At 46.3% G+C, this 14,401-nt stretch overlaps 2 protein-coding genes across 2 annotated transcripts in view; both read right to left on the bottom strand.

Annotated features, from left to right (window-relative positions):
- The window catches only part of LOC118936552 (mitochondrial dicarboxylate carrier-like), a 24,091-nt gene extending 16,959 nt beyond the window's left edge, over window positions 1–7,132 (bottom strand). Inside the window, exons 1-2 of the mRNA XM_036948959.1 lie at window positions 6,482–7,132; window positions 568–687 (exon numbers count right to left, since the gene is read on the bottom strand). Coding sequence (XP_036804854.1) covers window positions 568–687; window positions 6,482–6,571 — 210 coding nt within the window. The 5' untranslated portion in view covers window positions 6,572–7,132. The remainder of the gene's footprint in view (window positions 1–567; window positions 688–6,481) is intronic.
- Window positions 7,133–10,555: 3,423 nt separating this feature from the next.
- LOC118936319 (claudin-9-like) lies at window positions 10,556–13,624 on the bottom strand. The gene is made up of 2 exons (XM_036948960.1): window positions 12,944–13,624; window positions 10,556–12,237 (listed from the first exon to the last, which is right to left on the bottom strand). Exon 2 carries the CDS (start codon window positions 11,735–11,737, stop codon window positions 11,084–11,086), a length of 654 nt encoding a protein of 217 aa, XP_036804855.1. The 5' UTR covers window positions 11,738–12,237; window positions 12,944–13,624; the 3' UTR covers window positions 10,556–11,083.
- Window positions 13,625–14,401: the final 777 nt, after the last annotated feature.

Raw genomic sequence — 14,401 nt, 5'->3', positions numbered from 1 at the left:
CTAACACACACCCTCTCCTTCTCCCCCCCTCTCTAACACCCCCCCCCTCTCTAACACACACCCTCTCCTTCTCCCCCCCTCTCTAACACACACCCTCTCCTTCTCCCCCCCTCTCTAACACACACCCTCTCCTTCTCCCCCCCTCTAACACACCCCCTCTCCTTCTCCCCCCCTCTCTAACACACCCCCTCTCCTTCTCCCACCCCCTCTCCTTCCTCCCCTCTCTAACACACCCCCTCTCCTTCTCCCCCCCCCTCTCTAACACACACCCTCTCCTTCTCACCCCCTCTCTAACACACACCCTCTCCTTCTCCCCCCTCTCTACCACACACCCTCTCCCCCCCTCTCTACCACACACCCTCTCCCTCCTCTCTACCACCCCCTCTCCATCCTCCTACCACTCTCTATCCTCCTACCACACCCTCTCCCTCCTCTCTACCACCCCCTCTCCCCTCTCTACCACCCCCTCTCCATCCTCCTACCACTCTCTATCCTCCTACCACACCCTCTCCCTCCTCTCTACCACCCCCTCTCCCCCTCTCTACCACCCCCTCTCCATCCTCCTACCTGTCTGCAGAGTGATGCGCTGAGTCCGTTGTACAAAGCCAGAGCTCCATCGTTCTTCACTACCTGCATGGCCATGCTCACCATCCCCATCTTCCCCTTCTGCTGGGTCTGCAGGTGGACCTACGCACACACACACACACACAAAATCACTATTTCATCATCTTCATCATTACAAATACAATCAATATCAGTATCTTCATCATCATTACCATTATCACAGTCAGTCATCAGTGTGTATTTCTTAGTGACTGTGGAACTGTCTCTCTCGCTAAGACAGACAGACAGACAGACAGACAGACACACATACTAGCGTGTTTCTGTCTGTCATGCTGCTGTCTGAGTGTTTATAGCTCAGCTGACCTGGTTGTAACTGTGGTGATCTGTGAGGTGGTACACGATGGCAGGAACGGGCGTGTCACTGTGACTTATGGTAGAGATAAATCTACACACACATCGCCGTGCACACACACACACACACACACACACACACACACGCACACACATGCTGTCCTTGAGGTCTATTATAGTTTACTGTCTATAGAGATAGTAGTACCATGTAGTAGTTACTGTCTATAGAGATAGTAGTACCATGTAGTAGTACCATGTAGTAGTTACTGTCTATAGAGATAGTAGTACCATGTAGTAGTTACTGTCTATAGAGATAGTAGTACCATGTAGTAGTACCATGTAGTAGTTACTGTCTATAGAGATAGTAGTACCATGTAGTAGTTACTGCCTATAGAGATAGTAGTACCATGTAGTAGTAATACCATGTAGTAGTTACTGTCTATAGAGATAGTAGTACCATGTAGTAGTTACTGTCTATAGAGATAGTAGTACCATGTAGTAGTTACTGTCTATAGAGATAGTAGTACCATGTAGTAGTGCCATGTAGTAGTTACTGTCTATAGAGATAGTAGTACCATGTAGTAGTTACTGCCTATAGAGATAGTAGTACCATGTAGTAGTAATACCATGTAGTAGTTACTGTCTATAGAGATAGTAGTACCATGTAGTAGTTACTGTCTATAGAGATAGTAGTACCATGTAGTAGTTGTGAGTCAGTGGAGATAGTAGTATAATGTAGTAGTACTGAGTCAGTGGAGATAGTAGTATAATGTAGTGGTGAGTCAGTGAAGATAGTAGTACAATGTAGTAGTAGTGAGTCAGTGGAGATAGTAGTATAATGTAGTAGTAGTGAGATAGTAGTATAATGTAGTAGTAGTGAGATAGTAGTATAATGTAGTAGTTGTGAGTCAGTGGAGATAGTAGTACATGTAGTAGTATTGAGTCAGTGGAGATAGTAGTATAATGTAGTGGTGAGTCAGTGAAGATAGTAGTACAATGTAGTAGTAGTGAGTCAGTGGAGATAGTAGTATAATGTAGTAGTAGTGAGATAGTAGTATAATGTAGTAGTAGTGAGTCAGTGGAGATAGTAGTATAATGTAGTAGTAGTGAGTCAGTGGAGATAGTAGTACATGTAGTAGTAGTGAGTCAGTGGAGATAGTTGTAGATATGGGGTTGTGACAGTTGTAGTGGTAGCAGTAGTTGGAATGTCACAATTACTGACATTCTCGTGTGTGTACAGGGAACAGGTTTTTTGTAGGTAATTCTGACTTCCTTTGAATTCTCTCCCTCCTTCCTTATGTCTCTCTCTGACAGTGTAATGTATTGTTCTTCTCAGAGGGCTTTTTAATCGACTGGGCTCTGCTCCAAGTGTGGCCTCCATCCGGCCAATCACGTCTCTCGCTCCCACCGGCTTATCAGAACTGTTTGAGCTCAAAGGCCGCCGAGGCCTTCAACTATGGAACACAAACTCCCTCCCTCCTTCCCTCCCTCCCTCCATCTCTCTTTCTCATTCTCTATTTCATTATTTTTCCTTCCCTCTTTCTCTCCATCATCCACTCCCTCTCGCTAACTGTAAATAGCAGTCTCTCTCTCTCTCTCCCCCCCCTGGTGTGAGTAGATAATAATTCACGCCCTGAGTAGAGACACAGATAGCTGGTAGCTGCAGGACCTGGCTGGTACTCAATAATCTCTCCAGTCAGGACAGTCACGCCCTGAGTAGAGACACAGATAGCTGGTAGCTGCAGGACCTGGCTGATACTCAATAATCTCTCCAGTCAGGACAGTCACACCCTGAGTAGAGACACAGATAGCTGGTAGCTGCAGGACCTGGCTGATACTCAATAATCTCTCCAGTCAGGACACAGTGCAATGAGTGAACGAATGACTGAACCAACTAATAAAACAAAAGTGCATGAATGACCGAAGGAGTGAACAAACAAAATGACTAATTCATTAAATAACTAACAAATAAGTGAGTGAGTTTGTTGACTCTACATCTCTGATGACTAGAGAAGATAGTCAGGATATAGTAAGTATCTCCTCTAATGACACTGAAAGTCAAAAATGCAGAGCTGGGGCCTTTTCCCAAAAAAGAGAAAGTCAGCATTTAACCTCTGACCTCCAGCTAGTCCTGAGTCACATCACCAACACACTGTTCCATTGTTACAGTCATGAATCAATAGATTCTAATACTGATAGGAAGACAATGCCATAACTTAGATGTGGGTGTTAAGTTGTTTCAAGTTACACACACACACACACACACACACACACACACACACACACACACACACACACACACACACACACACACACACACACACACACACACACACGTGAGATCCTGATCCTCCCCTCAGGGTGTTACTAGGGCAACTGACTTCATGCCAGACTAAACAGGCGTAGTAACAACAGTATGTTGTTGGAACTAGGTCAGAGAGGAGAGGCACGGCTAGCTTCACTAGGTCAGATAGGAGAGGCACGGCTAGCTTCACTAGGTCAGAGAGGAGAGGCACGGCTAGCTTCACTAGGTCAGAGAGGAGAGGCACGGCTAGCTTCACTAGGTCAGAGAGGAGAGGCACGGCTAGCTTCACTAGGTCAGAGAGGAGAGGCACGGCTAGCTTCACTAGGTCAGAGAGGAGAGGCACGGCTAGCTTCACTAGGTCAGAGAGGAGAGGCACGGCTAGCTTCACTAGGTCAGAGAGGAGAGGCACGGCTAGCTTCACTAGGTCAGAGAGGAGAGGCACGGCTAGCTTCACTAGGTCAGAGAGGAGAGGCACGGCTAGCTTCACTAGGTCAGATAGGAGAGGCACGGCTAGCTTCACTAGGTCAGAGAGGAGAGGCACGGCTAGCTTCACTAGGTCAGAGAGGAGAGGCACGGCTAGCTTCACTAGGTCAGAGAGGAGAGGCACGGCTAGCTTCACTAGGTCAGATAGGAGAGGCACGGCTAGCTTCACTAGGATAGATAGGAGAGGCACGGCTAGCTTCACTAGGTCAGAGAGGAGAGGCACGGCTAGCTTCACTAGGTCAGATAGGAGAGGCACGGCTAGCTTCACTAGGTCAGAGAGGAGAGGCACGGCTAGCTTCACTAGGTCAGATAGGAGAGGCACGGCTAGCTTCACTAGGTCAGATAGGAGAGGCACGGCTAGCTTCACTAGGTCAGATAGGAGAGGCACGGCTAGCTTCACTAGGTCAGAGAGGAGAGGCACGGCTAGCTTCACTAGGTCAGAGAGGAGAGGCACGGCTAGCTTCACTAGGTCAGATAGGAGAGGCACGGCTAGCTTCACTAGGTCAGAGAGGAGAGGCACGGCTAGCTTCACTAGGTCAGAGAGGAGAGGCACGGCTAGCTTCACTAGGTCAGAGAGGAGAGGCACGGCTAGCTTCACTAGGTCAGAGAGGAGAGGCACGGCTAGCTTCACTAGGTCAGAGAGGAGAGGCACGGCTAGCTTCACTAGGTCAGAGAGGAGAGGCACGGCTAGCTTCACTAGGTCAGAGAGGAGAGGCACGGCTAGCTTCACTAGGTCAGAGAGGAGAGGCACGGCTAGCTTCACTAGGTCAGAGAGGAGAGGCACGGCTAGCTTCAGGAGAACAAACTGATGATTCTGATTCTGAACGTTCTGATTGGCCTCCACAGTGCACACACAGGTAGCTCGTTTCCAGCGGGTTATTTCATAGGGAATTGTCAGAGGCTCTCTCCTATTGTGACATCACCAACAGTTTGAGAATTGAAGGCAACTAACATGGTGTCCGTTCTAAAGGCTGACCCAACTCTCTGAACAGATGGCTCTGGGCATGGCTAGCTTCAGAGGACCAATGCTTCATACACATCTTGTTTGTCTTGTTCTGGCAGGTTTGTCAACTCTTGAGATCTCCCTGAGGATTATGCATCTCTCTCTCTCTCTCTCTCTCTCTCTCTCTCTCTCTGCACCAGCCTACAGGATAGACCAGGATGGGTGGATCTATTCTAGACATCCAGATGACCCTGGCCTGTACATGCTCCATGAGAACAGTAGATGACCCTGGCCTGTACATTCTCCATGACAACAGTAGATGACCCTGGCCTGTACATTCTCCATGACAACAGCAGATTACCCTGGCCTGTACATTCTCCATGACAACAGTAGATGACCCTGTACATGCTCCATGACAACAGTAGATGACCCTGGCCTGTACATTCTCCATGACATTTGTGTTTGTGTATGGGTGTGTGTGTGTGTGTGTGTGTGTGTGTGTGTGTGTGTGTGTGTGTGTGTGTGTGCTGTATGGGTGTGTGTGTGGGACTCTCCAACAAAGTAATTATACACCTTTAGACTTTTCTAAGTAGGCGAGTTGAGACAGGCTGTCTAGGCTACACTATCAACTCCAAACTCACACACCTCTGTCCAACAATAGCTCCACCCACTGTCCTATCATCTCTGTCCAACACTAGCTCCTCCCACTACCCTCTGTCCAACACTAGCTCCACCCACTACCCTCGGTCCAACACTAGCTCCTCCCACTACCCTCTGTACAAGACTAGCTCCTCCCACTACCCTCTGTACAACACTAGCTCCACCCACTGCCCTCTGTCCAACACTAGCTCCACCCACTACCAATACATATACAGCGATCGAAGGGAAAGCATCTGGAGCAGGGTTTGAACCAGCAACCCTGCAGTTACAGGCCTTCCTTGTGGACTACCACCTGTGCCATAAAGGCCCAGACCTCTTAGTACACTCAAACACAGAGACGCTACACACAGGAAGCCCCAGCTGCTTTAAGACTGCTAGTTAGTGCTGTAATTTCATACCACGTCTATATAATTATACTACACACTGACCTACTTGTATGCATCTGTCATCCTGTTGCCTGTTACACTGTAGGACCACAACCGCACTGTGCTGGCTCTGGTATTTTCCTTCACTTTCCAGGACGGTTCCAGAAACTATGCTGGATGCATTAACAGGCCAGTACAGTTCAGCTGGGACCTGCAGTGTTCATCAGGCGTGTTAATTAAGCCTACAAACGCTATACCGCACACAGGCCTACTGTAGAGTTAGGATATGTCATTCTGTGTGTGCTATTCCTGACTTCAAGATGACCCTGGTGTGAACATGCTCAATGACAACAGTAGAGCATGTGGCTACTACTACTGTAAGTTATCCGTAATATGAGACGGCTATAACGCTACAGTTCGACTAGGCCCAACCCTGTTTACTTTGCACCGTAACGGCGCGGTTAGCCGGTCAGTGAACTGGAGATATCGCGCTTAACAAGGCCGATCACTGCTTCCCGTACCTCCGCGGGACACAGACAGTCATGTCACTAGGCTAGACGAGAGAGAGAGAGAAAATTATTCTACAACTTTCATTTTCTGTCCTATTTTCTCCAATCATCAGCAGGGCGCTGTGTTCCGTTTGGATGGATCCCAGTAGCCCGTTTAGTCTTTTATGACACAGGATGAAATTAGGGCAGTTGTTGTCCCTAGTTTCCCAGGTAAACAGCTGGCTGACTAGCGGGCCTGCAGCCTCTGTAGGTCGACTATAATCCTGCTAGGGGGTTCTAGGGTTCTCTCTCCAGCACTTACTTTGATGAGGTCCAGAGGATGGGTGCAGCAGGCAGCCCCACAGGAGGCGAGCCCCCCAAAATACCACCGCGACATCCGTTTATCGCTCATATTTCCCCTCTTGTCTTTATATAGTCCTACTGCTCTTCGCTGAGTCCAATTCGATCCAGTCCAACAACGCAGCTGGCCAGAGCCAGGCTCCCTTTCCGCCTCGACACGCAAGCAGGTCGGCGCAGCAGTCTGTGCTTTCTGGTCCTCTCTCTCTCTCTCCGCGGGTCGAATGGAAGATAACCTCGTTAATCTTCAAATTTGCCGACGCCACCGACGGACTTTGGGTTCCGGTGCACGCATACACACGCAAACCACATCGTGCGTGTGTGTGTAGGCAATTTTACAGAACGCGTGATAGGAAATGGATCGAGCGAGACACAAGAGGGGAGTCGCAGTGAGTGCACGCGCAGCCAATTGCCACCCCGGGCTGAGGAACTGCCTCCTAGGGCTCTAACTAGACAGACTCAAAGGTCGCCGCTCGACAATTTATTTTCTGCAGGTTGTTTTTGCAAACGTCAAAACTGAAAAAGTCCCCGGTTTCTCTAATCTACGCTACAGAGAGGATGCCCGTTTTTCTTAAAGAGACAGTACACCCTCAAGTAGTCAGCTACCCAACCAGACACAGTGTACAAGTACTCTGTCGCTTTAAGGGAAACAATTCCCAACATTCTCCAATGAAGAAACTTTATTTTTCAACGGAGTCAAGCGGCGATACATTGTATCCGTGGTAACGAATGGTTAGATGAAACAATTTGAAACTGGTTACAAAGTATCTATTCTACTGTTATTGTTTCCCGAACTCTCTGACATTGCTTTTGACCGAGAGCTGTTCGTGTCATCCGTCACAGATGCAATAACATCCGCATTGACTGTAGCCAAAATGTAACCCGTTAAACTTCTATTTTTCAATGCAGTCGTCACTTGGCAGCCTGTTGGCGAGCGCTAGACAATACCTAGAGCCATAGAATTCTACTAAAAACAACACATAACCATGTAGAAGTACAACTTCACATCTTATGTCAAACACTTGAACGTGTTTAAAAGCCACCGTTGTTCCAGAATGCCTCTGTGTAATGCTGACCTCGCGCCAGGAGGCGTTTGCCAGCTCGCCTCGCATTCCCCGGGACAAATACGCATCAGAACATTGTTAAAGAGTCACACAGAAGGTCACATGCCCTGTGTTTAAATATACACGTTATATTAGTTGTTATTGTGTGTGTGTGTGTGTGGCATAAGAGGTGGTGGTGCACGTTGACCCAATGTGTTTGTGTGCGCGCTCCTGACTTGGTCGGAATCTCTTCGCGCGCTGTAACATTCCTGCCTGGTGCAAAGAGTTATTTTAAGCGCTGGAATTTTGGTCACTGGTCCAAATGAACATGCTCGCCCTTCCACACAGATACTTGTATTGAGGTCACAACATTGACTAGCCTAAGCATATAGCATTTGATAGGCTAGTCCAGGTTCATTTAATTTAACATTGCTTAACTGTGTCTGACCTTTTCAACCAAAAAAAATGTCATTTCCAAGTCTTTGCTTCCCTGAACTTAGAACAACTCACTACGGAATGTGACCCTTAAAATCCCCATGCTGTTTCAGTAACTATGGAGACGCTTGTCCAGTAGGGGATGCATCTCAATAGTCTGGCTTGGCTTCCTAACCTTTTATGTCTCCTTTCCTTCATCTGTATAGAACGTGAGATGACTTGACAAATGCCCATTAGCCATCCTTCACATTGCTATCTGTGTGTTGTCCTATCTTGTATTTTGAAATCAGCACAAAGGCAAGCGGCGAGACAAGGAGAGTAAAGCCACTAGACTATTGAGATACACCCTCTCCCTCTGTGTGAAAGATGACTTTGTTTCTGTGAAAAATACACCTCTACTGCCCCTTGTGGATATATAGGGGAACTGTAGTTTGGTTTCGGTCTAGAGGCCTTCCCTGTAAATATTGTCACAGAAATAGTCAAAGTGTAAAAGTGTAATTGTCTTTGCCATTCTATGAGTTGATTGCTAATAGTAGTTCCACAACATGGCTGTTGTTCATTTCTCAGATATACCACGTTTTTGGCTCCCGAGTGGCACAGCAGTGTCAGGCACTTCATCTCAGTGCTTGAGGTGTCACTACAGACACCCTGGTTTGATTCCAGGCTGTATCACAACCAGCCATGATTGGGAGTACCATAGGGCAGGGCGCACAATTGGCCCAGCGTTGTCCATCATTGTCAATAAGAATTTGTTCTTAACTGACTTGCCTAGTTAAATTAAAGGTTACATTGGTAGTGGATGGGGTTCGTTTTTTTAAAGCACCTTGAGACCCAGCACCAGACCTTTAATATATATATATATATTCAAGCTTTATTTAAGTAGGCAAGTCAGTTCAGAACAAATTCTTATTTATAATGACGGCCTACCAAAAGGCAAAAGGCCTCCTGCGGGGATGGTAGCTGGGATTAAAAATAAAAATGTAGGACAAAACACACATCACCACAAGACACCACAACACTACATAAAGAGAGACTTAAGACAACAACATAGCATGGCAGCAACACATGACAACACAGCATGGTAGCAACACAACATGACAACAACATGGTAGCAACACAAAATGACAGCAGCACAACATGGTAGCAGCATAAAACATGGTACAAACATTATTGGGCCCAGACAACAGCACAAAGGCAAGAAGGTAGGGACAACAATACATCACACGAAGCAGCCACAACTGTCAGTAAGAGTGTCCATGATTGAGTCTTTGATTGAAGAGATGGAGGTTGGGGTAGAAGCTGTTTAGAAGCCTCTTGGACCTAGACTTGGCGCTCCGGTTCCGCTTGCCGTGCGGTTGCAGAGAGAACAGTCTATGACTAGGGTGGCTGGAGTCTTTGACAATGTTTAGGGCCTTCCTCTGCCACCGCCTGGTATAGAGGTCCTGGATGGCAGGAAGCTCGGCCCCGATGATGTACTGGGCCGTTCGCACTAGCCTCTGTAGTGCCTTGCGGTCTGAGGCCGAGCAGTTGCCATACCAGGCAGTGATGCAACCCGTCAGGATGCTCTCGATGGTGCAGCTGTAAAACCTTTTGAGGATCTTCGGACCAATGCCAAATCTTTTCAGTCAGAATAGGTTTTGTCGTGCCCTCTTCACGACTGTCTTGGTGTGCTTGGACCATGTTAAGTTGTAGGTGATGTGGACGCCAAGGAACTTGAAGCGCTCAACCTGCTCCACTACAGCCCCGTCGACGAGAATGGGGGCGTGCTCGGTCCTCCTTTTCCTGTAGTCATCAATCATCTCCTTTGTCTTTATTACGTTGAGGGAGAGGTTGTTGTCCTGGCACCACACGGCCAGGTCTCTGGCCTCCTCCCTATAGGCTGTCTCATCGTTGTTGGTGATCAGGCCGACCACTGTTGTGTCATCAGCAAGTATTTTAACGCAGTTCTGGAAAGCCCTGTAATAATGGAGTCCATTGTTGTTGTATGGAACTATCATAGAAATATAATCTCTAGAAAGGACTTGTAACCTCTATATGGAACTTTCATTGACTTGAATGGGGAGAGCCCGGTCTATAGATTCTGTTTCTATGCTGTCGTACGTGTTCACGTGACTGGGTTAATATGTTGTGGCTGACTCTTGTCCTGGCACATGTTATACAGATGGTCTTTGTCTGTGTCCTGTACTCTGCCTTTGTGCTACTGTATAACCACTCTGTATACAACACACACGCACACACACACAAACACTGCTCACACAAGGAGTCTGGCATACACACAAACACCTGTCAGACACGCACACACACACACACACACACAGAGAGAGAGAGAGAGGGGGCAGTGTGGAATCTGAGAAATGACAGTTATGTCACATTAATAAACATTTAGTTATTAACACATCCCACGATGCATTTCACCTCCCACACTGACACAAGTGCATCACACATTGTCCTTCTACTCTGACAAACAACTGCAGTAGCTGGAACAAACAACTTGTAAATACATGACTGCAGTAGCTAAAACAAATAACGTGTAAATATGAGTGTAGTAGCAATTACAAACATGTTGTAAAATACTTTATTATTTCATGTATAAATTACACTCACCAAGAAGAAGTTAACACAGAAAACTCAAATCAGAATAAAAACAACTAGAGGATGATGTCATAAGGAAAACAACTAGAAGATGATGTCATAAGGAAAACAACTAGAAGATGATGTCATAATGAAAACAACTAGAAGATGATGTCATAATGAAAACAACTAGAAGATGATGTCATAATGAAAACAACTAGAAGATGATGTCATAACAAAATAACCAAGCTGTCTACAAGTGGTCATAAAGAAATGGAGAATAATCATGCAGATTTTCTGAAACGTAATCATAAGCATTTTCTTATTTACATGTTGACCTGTCTCTCCTTCACTGAGAGTTTAGTGACGGGGTTGTAATCATTAGGGCATAATGTTGCAAAAAGTTTTACATTGGACAACAAAAATGAACATTTCTTATTGGACGCGTTCAGGTAGTCCCTCCCTGTTTCAGTCCATTTTCTCACAAAGTAATGAACACAACCCTGGTGTGGGACGGTTCAAACATACTCCTTCTCCTCTACCACCACGGGCAGTGGGTTACTCCTCCCACCTCCCCCAAAAGTAGGCGTTGCCCTAACCCCTGGAGGGGAGGAGCCTGCGTTTAGCAGAGCCCCTCCAACCAGCAGCAGAATTCCCGCCCCCCAGCCTAGATACAAGGCGGGGCCTAACTCTCTCTTCAGCGGCGCGGCGACTTTTGGATCGTAAAAATCCCTGACCACGGCGTAGGCCGTCCAGCAGATGGGTATCAGGTAGAGCAGCCCAGAGAAGAAGAACAGAGCCCCAGCCACGCGGGCTAGCCTAGCCTTGGACGAGTAGGCTCCTTCCCCTAGACACTTGGTGCACTTCGCCCCAGCCACGCCTAGCAGGAGGGCGAAGAGGCAGAAGAGGAGGGAGAGCACGGAGAGGGTACGGGACACCTGGGCGGAGACGGGGAGGGCCAGGGTAGAGTCGTAAGTCTTACACTGGATCTGTCCCGTACTCTGGGACAAACACGTCATCCATAGCCCCTCCCAGAGAACCTGGGCGATCACGATCTCCCCACCCGCGAAGGCGGAGACTCGCCACAAGGGGGCGGCGCAGACGAGAGCCCCGCCCACCCAGCCCATCACGGCCAATAGGAGGCCAAGTAACTGTAGACCTGTGGACGCCATGGCGACGTGCAAAAGTCCCAAACAGTTCTGTTCAAGAACTTTGCTTGCAACTGGGCCTGGTGTGTTTCCCCTGGTTTTCACTAGATGATGAGTGTTGTCAAGATGGCGTCAAATCTCCTCTCTTCTCCAAAACAATGATTACAGGTGACAGAAGTTCCCCTTGATAACGTGTTCTTGTACGTCTCGGGATTGTTGCAGGAATGGATCTGTCTCTTTCCTCTTGGTTGAATATCCAGTAGTTCTGTGTCTTATGGTAGAAACAGTGATGGTCTCCTCTTCCACATTAATGGATCTGTCTCTTTCCTCTTGGTTGAATATCCAGTAGTTCTGTGTCTTATGGTAGAAACAGTGATGGTCTCCTCTTCCACATTAATGGATCTGTCTCTTTCCTCTTGGTTGAATATCCAGTAGTTCTGTGTCTTATGGTAGAAACAGTGATGGTCACTATAAACCCCTCCTCTTCCACATCCTCAGACGGGGCAACAACAACAACAATATTCCTGCCAGGACATGATGAAGAAATACATTGTAAATACTCTGAACCTGTGTTTATGTTAATGTCTACACACATTATAACAATTCCCAACATATTAAAATTATAACATGTCTCAACATATTAGAATTATAACATGTCCCAACATATTAGAATTATAACATGTCCCAACATATTAGAATTATAACATGTCCCAACATATTAAAATTATAACATGTCCCAACATATTAGAATTATAACATGTCCCAACATATTAGAATTATAACATGTCCCAACATATTAGAATTATAACATGTCCCAACATATTAGAATTATAACATGTCCCAACATATTAGAATTATAACATGTCCCAACATATTAGAATTATAACATGTCGCAACATATTAGAATTATAACATGTCCCAACATATTAGAATTATAACATGTCCCAACATATTAGAATTATAACATGTCCCAACATATTAGAATTATAACATGTCCCAACATATTAGAATTATAACATGTCCCAACATATTAGAATTATAACATGTCCCAACATATTAGAATTATAACATGTCCCAACATATTAGAATTATAACATGCGACAACATGTTATTATTATATGACATAATAACATAATAACCAGTAACTCTTAGGCATTTCAGAAAGCAAAAGAATCAAAACAGTCCTTCTGACATGATAAGACAGTTAGAGACAACCATGATACTACTTACTGTTCCAAACCCCAGAGGACTCTGCTGCTCTCTACCAGTGGACAGAATGAAGAGGTCTGTCCTGTGGAGTGTAACACTGTGGAGTAGGAGAGGTCTGTCCTGTGGAGTGTAACACTGTGGAGTAGGAGAGTCCTGTCCTGTGGAGTGTAACACTGTGGAGTAGGAGAGTCCTGTCCTGTGGAGTGTAACACTGTGGAGTAGGAGAGGTCTGTCCTGTGGAGTGTAACACTGTGGAGTAGGAGAGGTCTGTCCTGTGGAGTGTAACACTGTGGAGTAGGAGAGTCCTGTCCTGTGGAGTGTAACACTGTGGAGTAGGAGAGTCCTGTCCTGTGGAGTGTAACACTGTGGAGTAGGAGAGGTCTGTCCTGTGGAGTGTAACACTGTGGAGTAGGAGAGTCCTGTCCTGTGGAGTGTAACACTGTGGAGTAGGATAGTCTGTCCTGTGGAGTGTAACACTGTGGAGTAGGAGAGTCCTGTCCTGTGAAGTGTAACACTGTGGAGTAGGAGAGGTCTGTCCTGGGTAGTGTGACACTGTGGAGTAGTAGTCCTGTCCTGGGTAGTGTAACACTGTGGAGTTGTAGAGGTCTGTGATGGTGTGTTCATTCCTCTGTTAAACACACAGATTGACCAGACTGTCTCACTGGAGCTCAGCTTAACATAGAGGAGTGGGAGGAGAGCAGCACTCAACTGGGCTGGGTACTATGACTCTCACTCACGCGCACACACACACGTACACACACACACGCACACACGCACACACGCACACACGCACACACACACACACACACACACACACACACACACACACACACACACAGGGGAGGGGAGCAGCACCCGGCTGGCCACAATGTCACACCCAGGCACAGACACACATCCATACACCCACACACGCTACACACACTAGCATGCACACATACACGGGCACACACACACATGCGTAACAGATTAGCAACACAATGCAACGTTATGTCCCACAGACTGACAAGGCTTCTACAAGGGTTTTTCATGAACTATATGAAGCTATCATTCTCCATGTGGTACTTCTCTGTATTACTGTCTGACTCAGTTTGTCTTCTATCATGTATTATAACAGTTAAAGTGTTAACATTCTAGATTCAGTTCATGTCTTCTATCATGTATTATAACAGTTAAAGTGTGAACATTCTAGATTCAGTTCATGTCTTCTATCATGTATTATAACAGTTAAAGTGTTTAACATTCTAGATTCAGTTCATGTCTTCTACCATGTATTATAACAGTTAAAGTGTGAACATTCTAGATTCAGTTCATGTCTTCTATCATGTATTATAACAGTTAAAGTGTGAACATTCTAGATTCAGTTCATGTCTTCTATCATGTATTATAACAGTTAAAGTGTGAACATTCTAGATTCAGTTCATGTCTTCTATCATGTATTATAACAGTTAAAGTGTGAACATTCTAGATTCAGTTCATGTC

This window comes from Oncorhynchus mykiss, chromosome 17 (genome assembly GCF_013265735.2).
Source record: "Oncorhynchus mykiss isolate Arlee chromosome 17, USDA_OmykA_1.1, whole genome shotgun sequence".
NCBI classification, from domain to species: domain Eukaryota; kingdom Metazoa; phylum Chordata; class Actinopteri; order Salmoniformes; family Salmonidae; genus Oncorhynchus; species Oncorhynchus mykiss.
Note: the sequence above shows the minus strand (reverse complement) of the source record. Positions and strands in the feature narration are given on the sequence as shown.